This window comes from Somniosus microcephalus, chromosome 8 (assembly GCF_052327205.1).
Source record: "Somniosus microcephalus isolate GS21.2 chromosome 8, FLI_Smic_1.0, whole genome shotgun sequence".
Taxonomy (NCBI): Eukaryota; Metazoa; Chordata; class Chondrichthyes; order Squaliformes; family Somniosidae; genus Somniosus; species Somniosus microcephalus.
In genome coordinates, this window is record NC_140994.1 from 194,109,869 (window position 1) to 194,127,704 (window position 17,836).

Genomic DNA, 17,836 nt, shown 5'->3' on the forward strand with positions numbered 1-17,836 from the left:
TAAGAGCATTAAAAAAACAAGCCTGAAGGCTTTGTGTCTTAATGCAAGGAGCATTCGTAATAAAGTGGATGAATTAGCAGCGCAAATAGAGGTAAATGAATATGATATGATTGGGATTACGGAAACATGGCTCCAGGGGGACCAGGGCTGGGAACTCAACATCCAGGGGTGTTCAATATTCAGGAAAGATAGGCAAAAAGGAAAAGGAGGTGGGGTAGCATTGCTGGTTAAACAGGGGATTAACACAATTGTAAGGAAAGATATTAGCTCTGATGATGTGGAATCTGTATGGGTAGAACTGAGAAATACCAAAGGGCAGAAAACATTAGTGGAAGTGGTGTATAGACACCCAAACAGTAATGCAGAGGTTGGGGATGGCATTAAAAGGGAAATTAGAGAAGCGTGCAATAAGGGCACAGCAGTCATCATGGGTGACTTTAATCTACATATAGATTGGGCTAACCAAATTAGTAACTATACTGTGGAGGAGGAATTCCTGGAGTGTTTAAGGAATGGTTTCCTGGACCAATATGTCGAGGAACCAACTAGGGATCAGGCCATCTTAGACTGGTATTATGCAATGAGAAAGGATTAATTAGCAATCTTGTTGTGCGAGGCCCCTTGGGTCGGAGTGATCATAATATGATAGAATTCTTCATTAAGATGGAGAGTGAAGTAGTTGACTCAGAGACTAAGGTCCTGAATTTAGATAAAGGAAACTATGATGGTATGAGACGCGAGTTGGGTAGGATTGATTGGGTAATGTCGCTCAAAGGGTTGACGGTGGATAGGCAATGGCAAACATTCAAAGATCGCATGGATTAACTACAGAATTTGTTTATCCCAGTTTGGCATAAAAATAAATCAAAAAAGGTGACTCAACCGTGGCTAACAAGGGAAATTAGGGATAACATAAGATCCAAAGCGAGGACATATAAATTGGCCAAAAAAAGCAGCAAACTTGAGGATTGGGAGCAGTTTAGGATTCAGCAAAGGAGGACAAAGGGATTCATTAAGAGGGAGAAAATAGATTATGAAAGTAAGCTTGCAGGGAACATAAAAACTGACTGTAAAAGCTTTAATAGATATGTGAAGAGAAAAAGATTGGTGAAGTCAAGCGTAGGTCCCTTACAGTCAGAATCAGGGGAATTTATAATGGGGAACAAAGAAATGGCTGACCAATTAAATACATATTTTGGTTCTGTCTTCACAAAGGAGGACACAAATAACCTCCCAGAGATGTCAGGGAACATAGGGTCTAATGAGAGGGAGGAACTGAAAGAAATCAGTATTTGTAGGGAAATGGTGTTGGGGAAGTTGACGGGGTTGAAGGCCGATAAAACCCCAGGGCCTGATAATCTACATCCTAGGGTACTTAAGGAAGTGGCCCTGGAGATAGTAGATGCATTGCTGGTCATCTTCCAGAACTCGATATACTCTGGAACAGTACCCATGGATTGGAGGGTAGCTAATGTTACCCCACTATTCAAAAAAAGTGGTAGAGAAAAAGCGGGGAACTATAGACCGGTAAGCCTGACATCGGTAGTGGGGAAAATGCTAGAGTCCATTATAAAAGATGTAATAGCAGAGCACTTGGAAAGCAGTGACAGGATCGGACAAAGTCAACATGAATTTACAAAAGGTAAATCGTGCTTGACTAATCTACTGGAATTTTTTGAGGATGTAACTGGTAAAATAGATAAGGGAGAACCAGTGGATGTGGTGTATTTGGACTTTCAGAAGGCTTTCGATAAGGTCCCGCATAAGAGATTAGCGTGCAAAATTAAGGCACATGAGATTGGGGGCAAGGTATTGACTTGGATAGACAACTGGTTGGCAGATAGAAAGCAGAGAGTTGGAATAAACGGGTCGTTTTCCGAGTGGCAGGCAGTGACTAGTGGGGTACCACAAGGATCGGTCCTAGGACCCCAGCTGTTCACAATATATATTAATGATCTGGACGAGGGAATTGGATGTAATATCTCCAAATTTGCAGACGACACAAAGCTGGGTGGGAGGGTATGCTGTGAGGAGGATGTCGTGAAACTCCAGTACGATTTGGACAGGTTGGGTGATTGGGCAGAAACATGGTAAATGCACTATAATGTGGATAAATGTGAGGTTATCCACTTTGGTGGCAAAAACAGGAAGGCAGATTATTTGAATGGCAATAGATTGGGAGAAGGGGAAGTGCAAAGAGACCTGGGTGTCCTTGTGCACCAGTCGCTGAAGGTAAGCATGCAGGTGCAGCAGGCGGTTAAGAAAGCAAATGGTATGTTGGCCTTCGTAGCAAGAGGGTTCGAGTACAAGAACAAGGATGTCTTGCAGCAGTTGTACAGGGCCTTGGTGAGACCGCACCTTGAGTATTGTGTGCAGTTTTGGTCGCCTTATCTGAGGATGTTCTTGCCATGGAAGGAGTGCAGCGAAGATTCACCAGGCTGATACCTGGGATGGCAGGAATGATGTATGAGGAGAGATTGTGTCGATTGGGCTTATACTCACTGGAGTTTAGAAGATTGAGAGGGGATCTCATCGAAACCTATAAAATTCTGTCAGGCCTGGACAGACTAGATGCAGGAAGGATGTTTCTGATGGCCGGGGAGTCCAGAACCAGGGGTCATAGCCTAAGGATAAGAGGTAACCCATTTAGGACTGAAATGAGGAGGAATTTCTTCACCCAGAGTGGTGAACCTGTGGAATTCTCTGCCACAGAGGGCGGTGGAGGCCAGTTCATTAAATATATTCAAGAAAGGAGTTGGATATATTTCTTAAGCCTAAAGGGATCAAGGGATATGGGGAGAAGGCAGGGACAGGGTACTGAATTTGGATGATCAGCCATGATCTCACTGAATGGCAGAGCAGGCTCGAGGGGCCGAATGGCCTACTCCTGCTCCTATCTTCTATGTTTCTATGTTTAAAAGAGTCAACCACATGTGGGTCTGGACTCACTGGAAGGAGACACCACGGGACACACTCACTGGAAGGAGACACACTAGAAGGAGGTCGGGGCCCAGGGGCGAGGTATTTGCTGGGGGTCCCCACACAGGCAAGTTTGGTAACTATAGTCTAAGGCTTAATCGCTTAGTTGGCAAAGTGAGCCATGGACAACTTCTCTCACTCCAACCCCAGTAAACAATTTTGACTACTCACAACTATACTATACTCCTTATTTGCATCAGTAGCTCTTGCCTTACCCTTGTCATCAGTTTCTTTAGTTGGACTGTAAGGCGGACTGGCCTCAGCTCCCTTCTTGCGTCGGCTTCTGGAGTTTTGAGATACCTGTTTTTGAGCAACCTGTAGAATTGAAGAGTAACAATAAGTTTACGCTGCTGTCTTCTCTCTGAGCACCGTCAATGATACTCAACAATCAAAAAGAGGTATATTTCACAGAATAGGTTGCCTTCCCGCCACTCTCCATGCTTCCCACCTCCCACCATCCCCACAAGGTGAAACACTCCACCAGCACAAAATGATCTAGCGGCCCAACACAGAACAAGTCAAGCTCACCCAGGGAATGTATAATTTGACTGTCAATCGGGATCAAACTAAAACCAGATTCTTTTACTGAAAATAACATTCTGCCTTGAGCAATTAGGCTACGTGAAACTTACTTCCAATTTGATCACATCAGTAAATATCAAGCAAACATAGCTATTACTGCTCAGTGTGTAAAGAGAAAAGCATTTAATGGTTTATTGTACACACCATCATGTAGCACCAACACACTGTAACAAGATAGTATGGTTTAACTCCCATGTTACTCAAGCAAAGCTTAATGCACCGTTGTGGGCAGGGGACCCATCAAAGGCCAGAAAGCTCACAAGGGGAAGGAAAATATTGCCTCCTTATGGCTTGGAAGAAGTACCAGAAGCATGGGACCAGGACACCACCTTGCATGTGGGTATAGACCAATAGTAGAAAATAGTGATTCAATGCCCTTTCAAAAATTATAATAAATCTTATAACACTCACCGTTGCTGCATTGCTTTCATTTGCCTCTACGTTTTTAAACAGGAGCCCCACCTCCCCTTTCAGTAACTGGAGTGCTTCACCCACAAGTGTGATGTAAATCCGCAGAGGATCAATAGTCTTCGTCTGCTGTTCCTATTATGAAAAGCAAGTCAGCAGTAGAAACATTCATGCTTTTAAATATAATTGAAAAATTACACTTTATCCTTGATATACCTATCAATTCAGTTCATGAAAAGCGACGAGTTAAGTTAGTAACTATAGGTTTTTATTGGCTAAATAACAGAGCCCACCCTCGTGGGTGATCGGATCCAACAAGGAGGAATACCAGCCAGTCGACCACCTTTATACCTGGGCAAGCAGGCGGAGCCATGGGCGGAGTCAGCTGTGGTCAGCCCAGGTATAACAGCGTGACAAGAGGTGACCTTGTGTAGTGATACAACAGTGTAAACAGTGATAACCATAGTGTAACGATATAAACAGTGATAACCATAGTGTAACGATAGTGAACGATAAAAGTGGTTTACCACAATCCTCCTCCGTGTTTCCAAAACACAGTCACACCTCAATCCATAGCTAGATTTTTCCTGCATCAGTGTCGACAGTAGCCTGAAGGCAGAGTCACTGCCAAGTTAGACGTTCCAGGTAACATTTGAATCCTGTTCTGGTTATTTTGTGAATTCTATATCATATAGTCACACAGTTTCAAGTGTTAACACTGCAACATAATGCCTGTTAGGGTTTTTGTGGGGGTGGGAGAAAAATTTAATGTAGTTCTTGTGGAATTTTAACAAATTTCAAATTCTTTATATTTTTCAACTTTTTCTTTGGTAATCACCAAGTACACTTCCACTAACAAAGTGTCTGCAGCAAAAGCTAATCAAGACCAGAAAGTCAAACATCAAACACTTTCTCATCAGCTACTGGCCAGTAAAAATAGTTTGAACAATTGCAGTGATAAGATTGCGGGTCTTTCTGGATGGATGAGCCAAGGTATCCTTCCTCAAATTTATTGATCTTGTGATCTTACAGTATTGGGGTTCTCCTTCATTCATGTCAGCAGTTCTCTTCATTTCTCAGCCCTGTCACATCATTGAGCCCAGTAACTTGTTGCTGTCCGGCTGCCTCCTTCTGGAAGCAGGTTGGACTGGAATCGGCTCCACGAAAGCCTCATAACCTGTAGAACAACTATGGTGCTTTATGTAATCCATTATTCTTGTAGGGCTCTTTTTTCTAACTATGAAGTATGCTCCTTGGCTCAACATTACTATCAGTTCACATTTTCCATCTTGCTGCCTTCAAAATCCAATCCCCACATAAAATTCTAGGCAAGGAGAATATGGACAAAGATTTCTCTAATGGCACCATCAACAATGTTGCTCACCCTCCACCACACCCCTCAGGGTAAATACCAAATATCCACAAGACCCAACCAAGGACAGAAACTAACTTTCTCCAGCTAAAAGAAAATTGATCAAGTCCTAGACAGCGCTGAAACGCAAAGTTGTACCTTCTAAGGTGGAACATAGCTCATGGAATGGCAAACTGTCACAATCGTTTAAAGTCAGCACCATATTGTACCTGTTCCGTGGTAACTACCATGGTGCGCGTAGCAGGGTCATGATGTGCAACAACCGCAAGGGTCCACTCTTCAGAAGAGTCTGGTTGGTAGATCTTCACCCTGTGTCCCTGCAAACTGTATGGACCTAAAAGACATGATGTAGCAGTAAAATTAAAGAAGTGATCAGTTTATGGAAAATACAAAAATCTAGCCAACATTCCAACTCGTAGCACACACAAGAAAGTTACAATAGAGCAATGAACAAAATCAAAGCTACCTAAAATGCAGTGGTGAATCTTACTCTGACAAGGAAACTCTTTTCATGAAATGGTCTCCACTATCAACTGATGGGGATTTGGAACTCAATGGGCTGGATTTTACTTACCGAGACAAGCTGGGGGCGGGACTGCTGCCTTCCGAGTTCTAGTCCCGCCCCCAGCGTCATCTGATGAACTAACGCTATTTTGCACTGATTGGCCTCGTGAAGCCCGCCCTGCGGGCTTGCCAGCCAATTAAGGGAAAGCCGGTGTCAGATGACGTGTTGACGCTTCATCTGCCGATTTTCTTAAAGGCATATGCGCCACACTTGTTCTTGACAGATGAATTCTCAGTGTTTGACAGCATTGAGGTGCTGTCCAACACTGACAATCACCCTTGCACCCAAGCTCTCCAATTACTCTCTCCTTAGGATAAAACAGATGGCAGCTGCAGTTGAGATTGCAGAAGCCACCTGTCACTTCTCCTGATGAGATGAGGCTACACAAACACTTCACAGCTTGTTACCTGCAGAAACATCTAACCACATGAAAAATTACTTTCACAACTTTTCCTTACCTCTGATACTAACCATTGTCCCATTGCATCTTTCACACCACTTCTGCAGCTGTTATCCAAACACCAACATAACAACAGACCCACAGCATGCCTCAGTTACCCTGGCGGGGTTCTCCAACGTCGGAAAGCCCGCAGCAGTAGTAGAAAAATTGGGAAAAGCCTCTTAACTGCCTGTTAACAGGCAGTTAAGTGGCTATAATCCTCTTCCCGCCACTAGAAGTTGGGTCCCTGCGCAAATCGGGGACCCGACTCCTGGGAAGATTGGTTGGAGGCGGGTTCGGGCCTGTTCCCATTCTTTTTGACTTTCCCAGCAGTCCCGCCTTCAAACACACCTCCTCAGAGCTGGCCAATGTGATTTTGTGTTTTCTGTACTAATGCTATTTATCTAACACATCAAAGCAGAGACAGCAGTTACTGTGCCACTGGTGGCTGGGCAACACACATACATTCTCTTTTCCCACAGAATTTGGCCGAGAGATATTGTAGAATTGCAGAGGTCTTCAGTGAACTCTTCAAGCTCTCGCACCATGGCTCGGCATTCACTTGTTTTTTTATTCCTTTTATCTATTTTTTCCCCCCGCTATGCTAAGTGGCTTGAACCATTTTCTACGTTCAAGATGCTATATAAATACAAGTTGTTGTATGCAACTCATGCTGCATCAGACTTAACTGATGAGCAAAAGAATTTACTAAAACTAATAGGGGAAGAAATGAAAATTTGGCTTTTAACATTCTATGTTGTATAAGTGGAATGAATGCAAGGCAAGAGCCAGTGGTTTCCAGGGAATAAACCACTCACATGACCCATATAACCCAATGTTTCAGGGTTATCTGGTGGGCACTATCTCCAGTCATTTAAAAAAAATAATTAAAATACTTCGCTAACTCTAAAAAGGCATGTCAGAAATAAAATCTACACAATTTACTTCAAAGCCTTTTCAGGAAGCTGAGCGTGGCTTATTTTTGCAATTCCCCCGACACCTGGCTTGTAATTCCCCCAACATCTTGGTTCCTCTAAAGCTGCCCTCTTGAGCATCCATGATTATAATCGCTCAACCATTGGTGGCCATGCCTTATGTTGCCTTGGCCCTTGGCTCTGGAATTCCCTGCCTCTCTATCTTCCTTTAAGACTCTCCTTAAAACCTACTTCTCTGACCAAGCTTTTGGTCACCTGCCCTAATTTCTCCTTATCGGTGTCAAACTTTTTATCTTATAATACTCCTGTGAAGAGCCTTATGACGTTTTACCATGTTAAAGGTGCTATATAAATGCAAGTTGTTGTTGTATCCTCTATTTCTTTCAGTCTTTCTTTTTTTCTCTCCAAGTTCTGTTTTTACATTTTAATATTCAATTTAGTTTATTTTCCTAACCTCACCAAGCCTTGATCTAGTGCTTACTTTGCTGTTGAAAGTTTCCTCACCTTCATTTGCTTTTTTTTGTTGCTTCCTGATCTATTTTACTTAAAACGTAAGTCAGTATGGAGAACACAAGCAACCAACAAAAGAGCACAAGTTACTGAAAGAATAATCTTGTTATGGACCAAACCCTTAATTAACTCCAGCTTCAGGAAAACTGTCGTCTATTTCAGTTCCATTCTTCTGTAATCCAGATAAAGTATATGGTTACAGCCTGATGCAATAATTGCTGGAAGGCTGGAACATCTGTGAATTGGGCGAGTGCAGGTATAGAGACAATTAGGAAGACAAGACAGCAGTGGCTGGGCTTGCAGGGAATTTGTTAACTATATTCGGATCAGTTACACATTAGGTAAATACCTCTAATCACAATAAGCCATACATCTCCCTGCTTTTAACTTTATGGATTTAATGCAGCAGAGCAGATCAGAAATGCTAACATGATGTAGAGCCAAGAGACTTCTTGGTCTGCTCCAGGTTGGTGGCAGTGCGTTAGGTCTCTTTCAGGAATAGGGATCAACTGCAACTTATAGATAGGTCAAATGTAATGTAGGAAAATACAGTTTTAGGAGGCCCATAGTTTCACAGCAGCTAACTGCAACACTGTTTTAACAATAGAATGTTTACAGAATGCCCTGGGATGGGGTACTGGAGGTCACTCTGTGATAATTGATGGAAACACCCCTTTTAAGTCATACCTGTATACTTGTATTTGTGGCTCATTTAGCAGTCTCAAAAAGCAGAGATAAAAAAAATTCTCAGCACTACAGTTGGCTAAAGGCTTATTGCCAGCGCAGACTCAATGGGCCAAATGGCCTCCATCTGTGCTGTAATTTGCTTGGAGCAAGTATCATACATTCCAACATCGAGAGCCCAATTGAAAAAAAGTACAGTACTCTGGGTCTTACAAATAATATGAACCAAGTAAGGCTAGTATGCAACAATGTAGGTACGCAGCAGACATTCAAGGCAATTCGAAGGAAGTGGAAGAATTCTAAGGGGTTAAAGAAGGGAGAACCATGGGGAATGGATGAAATGGAAGGATCTGGGGTCGAAAACCTTTGAGCAACCCAAGTCCCATTTATTGATCTGGATGGGGGTGGGGGGGGAAATTGTGTTTGTACAAGAATGTTCATTTAATGAGACATTTCAGGTCAAGTTTCCTCTCCCGCTGTTTAAAGCAAAATAATGTATATCTGTATTATAGCTGAATCAATGGCAAGTTACTAAATTAAAAAAAAGACCTTCTGGGCTACCCCACAATCAGCAATGGTTTGTAAAACTAGGCATTTCATACTTAGCTTCAAAGAATTAACCACAAATTTGCTTCCAACTCAAGAATCCTTCTTAATTTAAAAAAAAAAACCAATTTATAATTTAAATATGTGACAATATTGTTTTTGTCTACAATACCTTTAAGGATTTCTTGAATTTTCTTTTCTCTGATCCAAGATTTCACTGCTTCCTGGAGCTTTAGATTATCCTGGACAATGGGATTCTGGCTGTCAGAATCCTCCTTAAGAGACAAATAGAAAGATGATGGGTGAAGAAAAATGAACAGATTTTGTATCTCAAAACATGGTTGAAGAGGCTAAATATTCCTTTGAGCTACTAACAGCATTCTGCCAATCCTCACTACGGTTCAGAATGTAAATGAGGTTTTTAAAGACACCATACAACCTAGAGAACTGTTGTTGTTCGCTTATATGCATAGAAAATTATCAGCCTGACTTCAGCAGTACCGCTCCCATATCTGTATCCCTTTCCTGATTATACTGGTTCTTTGGTTCTATCCTCAGTCACAGTAGCTTTGCATCACTGTTTCAGCAAAAGAGCATTCAAAGCAAGAATTAGTCAGTTCACCAAACCACCTTCACTAGGACAAAAACAGAAAATGCTAGAAACACAGGTCAGTCAGCAGCTGTGGAGAGAACAGGCTGGGCCCTTCCTCAGAACTGTAAAATGAAAGACAAACATTTTAATAGAAGAAGAAAAAGGGGAGGGGGAGGAAAAAATAACAGAAAACCAGAGGACATTTCAGTGGAATTAAGAAATTACAGAAACAGAATTATGTAAATAGCTATCATTGAATCATACAGCACAGGAGGTGGCCATTCGGCCCATCGTGCCTGTGCCGGCTCTCGGAAAGAGCTTTCCCATTAGTCCCACTCCCCTAGTCTTTCCCCATAGTCCTATGATGTTTTTCCCTTCAACTGTTTATCCAATTTCCTTTTGAAAGTTACTATTGAAACTGCTTCCACCATCCTTTCAGGCAGCGCATTCCAGATCATCATAACTCGCTGGGTAATTTCCCCCCGCCCCCCCTCATGTTGCCTCTCGTTCTTTTGCCAATTACCATAAATCTATGTCCTCTGGTTACTGACCCTTCAGCCACTGGAAACAGTTTCTCCTTATTTACTCAATTAAAACCCTTCATGATTTTGAACACCTCTATCAAATCTCTCCTTAACCTTCTCTGCTCCAAGGAGAACAATCCCAGCTTAGCTAGTCTCTCCGTATGACCAAAGTCCCTCATTCCTGGTACCATTCTAGTAAATCTCCACTGCATCCTCTCCAAGGCTTTGACATCCTTCCTAATGTGTGGTGCCCAGAATTGGCCACAATATTACAGTTGGGGCCTAACCATTGTTTTATAAAGGTTTAGCATAACTTCCTTGCTTTTGTACTCTCTCTATTTAAAAAGGCATACGGGATCCTTGACTTTATAACAGCCTTCACAACCTGTCCTGCCACCTTCGTAAGATTTGTGTACGTACACACCCAGGCCTCTGTTCCTGCACCTCCTTTAAAATTGTACCATTCAATTTATATTGTCATGGCAGTGAGATGCACACCTATGAAAAAGGTGTGTAAATGAGAGAGATTCAAAACACAACTCTCCATCGTCAGTTCTAAACTCCATCATTAAACCTGCTGACAAAAGGGGCACTGTTGTCTGCAGCAGGACTTCCACCTGGTTAAAGCCAACTGCCAACTGTCTAATGAATCCTCCTATCTCCATGACCCCACTTCTGAACACCAAACATTACTGCCCAGTTATTGATAGCATCTCTTTCAAAGATACACAGTCCCCCCACCCTCCACTGCCTCATTTTTCCCTACCCAGCACAGCTGGTCTCTAACTCCTCCACAAGATATACAAACAAGACTATCTTGGTACACTAACTGCTTCAGCTTGATCTTGTCCCACCAAACTAATTCTGTCTTAGCTCAATCCAATTCTTCCTCATCTCTGCACCTCATCTGTGACTTCTGATACCCTCTTGTGTTTGAAATATTTCAGGCTCTCCAGCTCCAACTGTTTCCGCTTCACCATGGAAATACTTACTACACACTTCCAACTCTCCGCAAGACAGTCTTGGGGCCCTCAGAATTTTCTGATAAAAACATTTCCAACCTACCATCATCTACTACCACTCTTCACTACCTGCCAAACTCCCCAACAACTTCTCGTTTAACCCCACTAACTTCCTCCAGATAAAAAATGCAGCTGGGTAACCCATACAGGCCCCAGATATGCCTGTCTTTTTTGTAAGATATGTTAAACACCGTTTCAATACTACTCGTGTTCCCTCCCTAATCTATTCTTCCATCTACCGGATCTATTCTGCCATTACATTGATAATTGTGTTGGTGCTGCTTCCTTCTTTTGTTCTGATTGTGAGTACTTAATTTACTATGCTTCCAATTTCCACTCATTCATTCTTCTCATTTTGAAGTTCTCTCTGGCAATGAGCTTTGTACAGACATCCATTACAAGCACACTGACTCCCACAACTATCTAGAGTGCACTTCTTTCCACCCTGCTTCATAAAGACTCCATTCCTTTCTCAATTTCTCTGTCTCAACTGCTCTAAAGACTCTGCTTTCCAAACCATAGCTTCCAAAATGTCCTTTTTCTTCAGCTGAGGATTCTCAAGAATCGTCCCTTGACTGGCCCACCTCACTCCTTTTCAACATCTCTCAGAACATGATTCCCTGCGTCCCCCCACCCCCAGTCCTCAATTTCATCCCGACCAGTCTCTGTATTCACCAGATCAAGCCAGCCATTTCTGCAACAACATAATCTCATTATTAAAGTTTCCCACCACAATACTCTGCTTCACTTTTCCACTACCTCAACTTCCCACGCAACCATGGAAGATGCAACACCTATTGATTCACCGCCTCCCATATCAATGTCCAAGACTCCGCTCTTTCTACGCGGGACAGCAAGTTACGTGTACTTCCTCCAGTCTCATACTGTATTCACTGCTTGCAGTGCAGTCTTCTTTACACTGGACAGACCAAATGTAGATTAGGTGACCCTTTTGCCAAACACCTGTTTTGGCTACAAGTGTGATCCTGAGCTCCCTATAGCTTACCACTTTAACTCCACCCCCACCATTCCCATTCCACTCTGACCACTCGACTGTTGGCCTCTTCCACTGCGTCAATCAAGCTCAACGCAAACTCCAGGAACAGTAACTCATATTTCTCCTAGAAACTCTGCATTCCTGTGGTCTGAACATTGACTTCAGACTTGAGCTACAACTTCTATTTTCTTCACAGCAGGGGATGCTGGTGATTTCGTTTGGGTCTGTCAGCATCAGGGGAAAGGAGAGGCAATGGGTTAAAGTTTGGGGTGGAGACACTGTCAGAACAGTGATGGGGTTGGGGCTGCACCCTGTTTCTTTCTGTTCAGAACTGATGATCCTACTGTTTGCTGCCAGCAGTTAGTGTTTTAATTTTAGGCCTGAAACACAAGCTGTGTTTACAATTTGTCCCTTGTTATTTTCCATAGTTGTGCCTCTCACTGCCTTAGCTATTCATGTGTTCTTTGTTTTTTTAAGATTTTAATTTCTTTGATGCTTCCTTCCATTGCCTGACTGAGATGACCTGCTACATCATCTAACAATCAATACACTGATACTTCCTCCCTATCGGTTTTCTGCTCTCTTCTTTTTTCCCCGATTGTATGAAAATGCCTGTTCATTTTTCATATTCCGTTCTAAAGGGCCGAGCCCAAAACAATGAATGCCCGTTCTCTCCACAGCTGCTGACTGACCTGCTTTGTTTCCAGCATTTTCTATTTGTTTCAGATTTGCTAGGTTTTTTTGGCTTTTTTTTTCCCTCCTTCACTGGGTATTGGAACTGTACTCGTACAAGGAAAGTTTGTAACATGTTAATTGTCCAGGATTGTTTTCAATTTTAAGAGAGCAGTGTTTGAAAAGATGCACTGTTTGAAGAAGAGAACAGCAATTGTACACTAATGAACTTCTGCATCTAAAGAGATGGCCCCATGTGTGAATTAATAAAATATTTTAGTTACATTGACAGCAACCTTTGCACTCCAAGTGGATTTCCAACAAATCTAAGGAGTAAAAACACACTCTGCGCAATCTTCATTGATTGTTCAAACAAAGATTGAGCCTTATACTCCTCCACTCCCAAGAATTCAAACACTTCTATCCAAACTGCAACAGCACCGTATTATACAAGTTGCAAATGTGGAAAGTCAAGTGTCTCTCCCCTCCACCACTCAGTGAAAACGAGGCAAATCAAAACAGGCCGCTAAAAAAAACATTTTCTATGGATGAGGGGGAAAAAGTGAGTTTTATTCAATACAAGAAAACAAATGCCAGTCTGTGACAGTGCAGTTTTAAATAATCACAGAACCCTCAAAATAAACAGATTTTATACTTGCATTAATTACACTGAAGTAAACTTTCAGATTAGTATTTTAACATACAGATTATTATAGCCCCAAACTGGTTATATAAGCACATGGGAGATCAGAGCAAGTTCAAAATTGATGCCCGCATTCCAATGCGTAATACAATTGTCATGAGCGCAGGTAAAAAGAAACCACACTGGTTGGTGGTTTTCACTCAGTTTTAAAGCCAATGCCAACACAAGTCATTTTGTTGGAACATTTGGAATAAGCTTAAATTCCAAAACTACAATACATGCATCCAAGGAATTGGACAGTTGATGGAGAATCAACTTAGGAAGGAAACCATTCAGGGCTATGGACACACATACAACAATCATTGGAATTTAAAGTCTTGAACTAAAAAAATGGCTTTCCCAGAAATAGTGTGAATCATTAATGAATGAGAGACTAAGCGTTATGATTTACGGTTGTGATGGCATTGCAGAACTGGACTGAGTCTGAAGTGAACTTGATTACTCTCTTTAAAAAGGTACATACTGCGAAAATACTAAAATAATTACCTTAAACAGTCGAAGGGCAGCACCATCGGTAGCAAAATTTGTTACCCTGTCACCAAAGAACTCAACTGGAACGATGGAGCCCAACCCAATTTTATCTACCAGTGCTTTATAGGTCTGCAAATACAAAACAAAAAATAAATTATACATCATAATCACAAAAACGACATTATATAGGAGTACACTGTGATCCAACAGATGGAGAAACTCCTGTTAGGAGTTGGGTCTTCATTTAATTCCAGCGTTTTCAAACAGATTCAGACAGCATTGTAGAAATGAACACACATGCTTACTCAGGAGAACGGACTAACACGTCACTCTTGCAAATAGTTATATCGTTGGTCGTTGCAATTAAAATCAGGACAAAACTACAGTAATGAGAAAATATATTCCTAGATACATAACATACTCATTCACCAAGCACCTGGAGTTGCTGACTATAGCCCACGTAGACAAAGCATCCACAGTTAGTACATCTGTTGTCACATTTTTGGGACTAAGATGTCAATGGAAATCATGCTAAATAGAAATTGTGCTAAACAGAACTATCCATGTCTAAAAGTAAGAGCAGTCACACCAAACATTTAGTGATGAAGATGGTACAGCTTGCATAGAGGAACATAATATTACTAAATTGCCATCATTGTGAAGATACAGGGATTGAGCGTTCTGTACAATCTAAGTGCAGGCAATGGGATTTCACATTCCTCATTTTTTTCCCCATACATGTTAAAATTGTACAACAGACGTACAAGTAAGAGAATTTTCTGAGCCCATTGAGAGTGCATTATAACTTTAACATGAACAAAAAAACTTTACAAATTGCGGACGTGAAATCTCATTCAACACAAACAAATCCGGTCTAGCCATCAGGTCTTGCTTCAATTGAATTGATACACTTCAGTCCTACCCACACCCACTGGAAGTCACAATTGCACCAATTGGTTTCTAAGGGCAAAGAATGTAGTCATTTGAAACAGTTCAACCATCAACAAGCGGGTTAAAAAATGCAGCAAACACCTAAAACTATCAGCGTACTCTGAATTGCAGAAAAGACAAGAATGTTCTTACCAATGCAGGCCATTGGCTTGCATTCATCCTTCCTCCTTGTAAGAGTACTGGTTCCTTCCTGGGGGCCCACACCAGAGTATGCTCCACAAGGAAAACAAGGACATCTTCAGCATAAACCTTCACCCAGGCTTGTTTTTTCCATCGCGAATCATCAAATTCAACATACACCTGCAACACAGAAAATAATTCAGAATGATGTTATAATCCAAATTTCATTTCAACTACATCATATTTAGATTTGCCAAGTGAGGAACACCCAATTATGTCAGTACTGAATGGAAAGATATATTCACTCACAAAGGACGCATGTCAAACAGTTAATTACCAATAAAAAAGGGGGGGGGGGGGGGGGAGAGAAATGGGGAAACTGCAAGTGTTGGAAATCTAAAATAAAGACAGAAATGTAGGAAATAAACATTAGGCAGCAAAGACAAGTTAACATTTTGGGCGTAACCCTTTATCACAATGAACAACTGAAAGATAAGTAAGCCCCTTCGTAGGACTGAAAAAAAGGGGAAATGCAAACAAGAGACACTTGACCACCGAGAGCAAGTTCTGATGAAGGATACACACGCCTAAAACGCATCAGTATTCTCTCTTTTCAGATGCCGACAGATCAGCTACATATCTAGCATTTTCTGTTTTAATTCAGACTTCCACAATTGCAGTTTACCCTTTTATTTTAAAGAGGAAGTTAATGGTTTGAATGACCTGCTCATCTACTAACTCACCATTCACTGATCTGAACTGAAATCAACTTTGATTTAGTTTAATTTGAAAAACATCCCAAGGTGCCACACGAAGGTATAACCACAAAATATTAACAATTTGTTTGTCCTGAACTTCCAAAATGAATGAATAATCAGAACAGTACGTTTAGAATGTTAGATTAAATTAGGGGTTTTCCTAATTCTTTCAAAAAAGTGAAACCTTGACATACAAATAGGAGAGAGCTTATTCCACAAAGGAACACACAACTGGGACACTGCTACTGATCATGTGATCCTCTCACTGCCTACACAAAAGGAATGTTTTTCAGCCAATTACAGTCAGAATGAGCCCTTCTGCTGAGCTTACAGCAGACTTCAGACCTTGTGTAGATTGTACAACTTCAGTAGACAACGCAAAAAGTTATAAGCATCAAGTCGCAGGAAAAAAATCCAACATAGGATTTGAAGATCCTAAAGCCAGGTGCTAGCACTGACTGAAGACACAGACTATTCTCTGCTGACCAATGCTGAAAACACAAAACAGTGCCAATCATTCCTGCAGCTTCAGTGAACCCAAGATCAAAACTTTACTGGAAGACTAGGAACAACTACTTAAATGCCAGCAAATATTATACAGCTTTGCACTTCTAAGCTTTGCATCAATGCAAAATGCAGTACACTCAGTGAACTCAGCCAGGCTGAATTCTGGCAAGAGACGAGAGCCCTCATCAAAGAGGTAGTGTCACGCTGCAATAACAACAGAAAATGCCGGAAAAACTCAGCAGGTCAGGCAACATCCGTGGAGAGAAATTAGAGTCAACGTTTCGGGTCGAAACCCTTTTTCAAAACTGGAAAGGAAATGAAATAGATCGGAGGCAGGGCTGCGATAGAACAAAAGAAGTAAAGAGGTATTCAAAACCAGACGAGATGGTAATAGGACAGTGGAGACAAAAGACGGCTCAGATTAGGTGTGAAGTGTACTGGCAGAGAGAGAGACAGCCGCCATGTGGGAGAGGGGGAAAAAAAAAGGGAAGACCCAAAACAAAGGGGTGGGAAAAAAATAAGTAAAAATGTAATAGGGGCCGAGGTTATGATCTGAAATTGTTGAACTCGATATTGGCAGCAAATTATTTAGCTATGCCAATTAGTTGTAGAGGTTTCAATCTGTATCAGACAGGCCAAAGCAGTTGCTCCACCTGCTAGTCATTTTTTTTTATATGGGCAGTTTAAAAAGCAACAAAGGAAAAGCCTGGCAGGGAAGAAAGAGTGGCATTGGCTGGGGATGGGGTTAGTTAAGCAGAACGAATGAGAAGAATTGGGATCCAAAGCAGATTGTAAAATAAACACGGGGCAGAATAGGAAGATTGAATTAAAGGCTATCTTTCTTCAGCCAGCCCTATCCCTAAATCTAACATTTGGCTTTTTAATTAGAAAGATTAGTGAAAAGATTTTAAATACCTGCACCACTCTCTTGGGAAACAAACAAGTGAAAATACCACCACTACAAAACTAAACTATCTGCCATTGTTAAGTCAGACAAACCCAACTACTATAGTCTACTCTTAATTCAAAGTTACATCATTCTAATTATCTGTTTAGTTGAATTTATCAATAAATTTCCACTTTGTTGAATTATTTTATGTTGCTCAAGTCAATTATTTTTCATCACAGAAACTACTTTGATCAGGATTAGGCAATACTCAACTACTACAAGTGAAAAGCTAAAGATCAGAGTCATTATTACCACTTGCACTGCCTATTTCAAAATTTTCCATTTTTAAAATGAAAATTCCATAATCCCATAGTTAGTAAATTTTACACACCAAGTCTCAATTCAACAACTGTACTCTTCACAGGCCACACTTCTTTGCATCACAGCTACTGCCCAGAGCTTTTTAAAATAGCTTGAATACCTCTGGACAAGGCAGGTCTGGCCAGTGGGAATAGATCAGTAAAATACTTTCTAAATTTACCCCTCCCCCCACGCCATCACACCCCAGATTCAGCATTTAACATTAGTTTGTACAGAGTAGATAGTCTAA

General features: G+C 41.4%; 1 protein-coding gene across 3 annotated transcripts in view; it reads right to left on the minus strand.

Moving 5' to 3' along the window:
- kdm3b (lysine (K)-specific demethylase 3B) overlaps positions 1-17,836 on the minus strand; it is a 179,244-nt gene that overhangs the window by 124,546 nt on the left and 36,862 nt on the right. For all 3 annotated transcript variants that reach the window (XM_085995468.1, XM_085995467.1, XM_085995466.1), the window contains exons 2-7: positions 15,085-15,252; positions 14,017-14,130; positions 9,193-9,295; positions 5,551-5,675; positions 3,973-4,104; positions 3,195-3,294 (exon numbers count right to left, since the gene is read on the minus strand). In XM_085995468.1, coding sequence (XP_085851594.1) covers positions 3,195-3,294; positions 3,973-4,104; positions 5,551-5,675; positions 9,193-9,295; positions 14,017-14,130; positions 15,085-15,252 — 742 coding nt within the window. The remainder of the gene's footprint in view (positions 1-3,194; positions 3,295-3,972; positions 4,105-5,550; positions 5,676-9,192; positions 9,296-14,016; positions 14,131-15,084; positions 15,253-17,836) is intronic.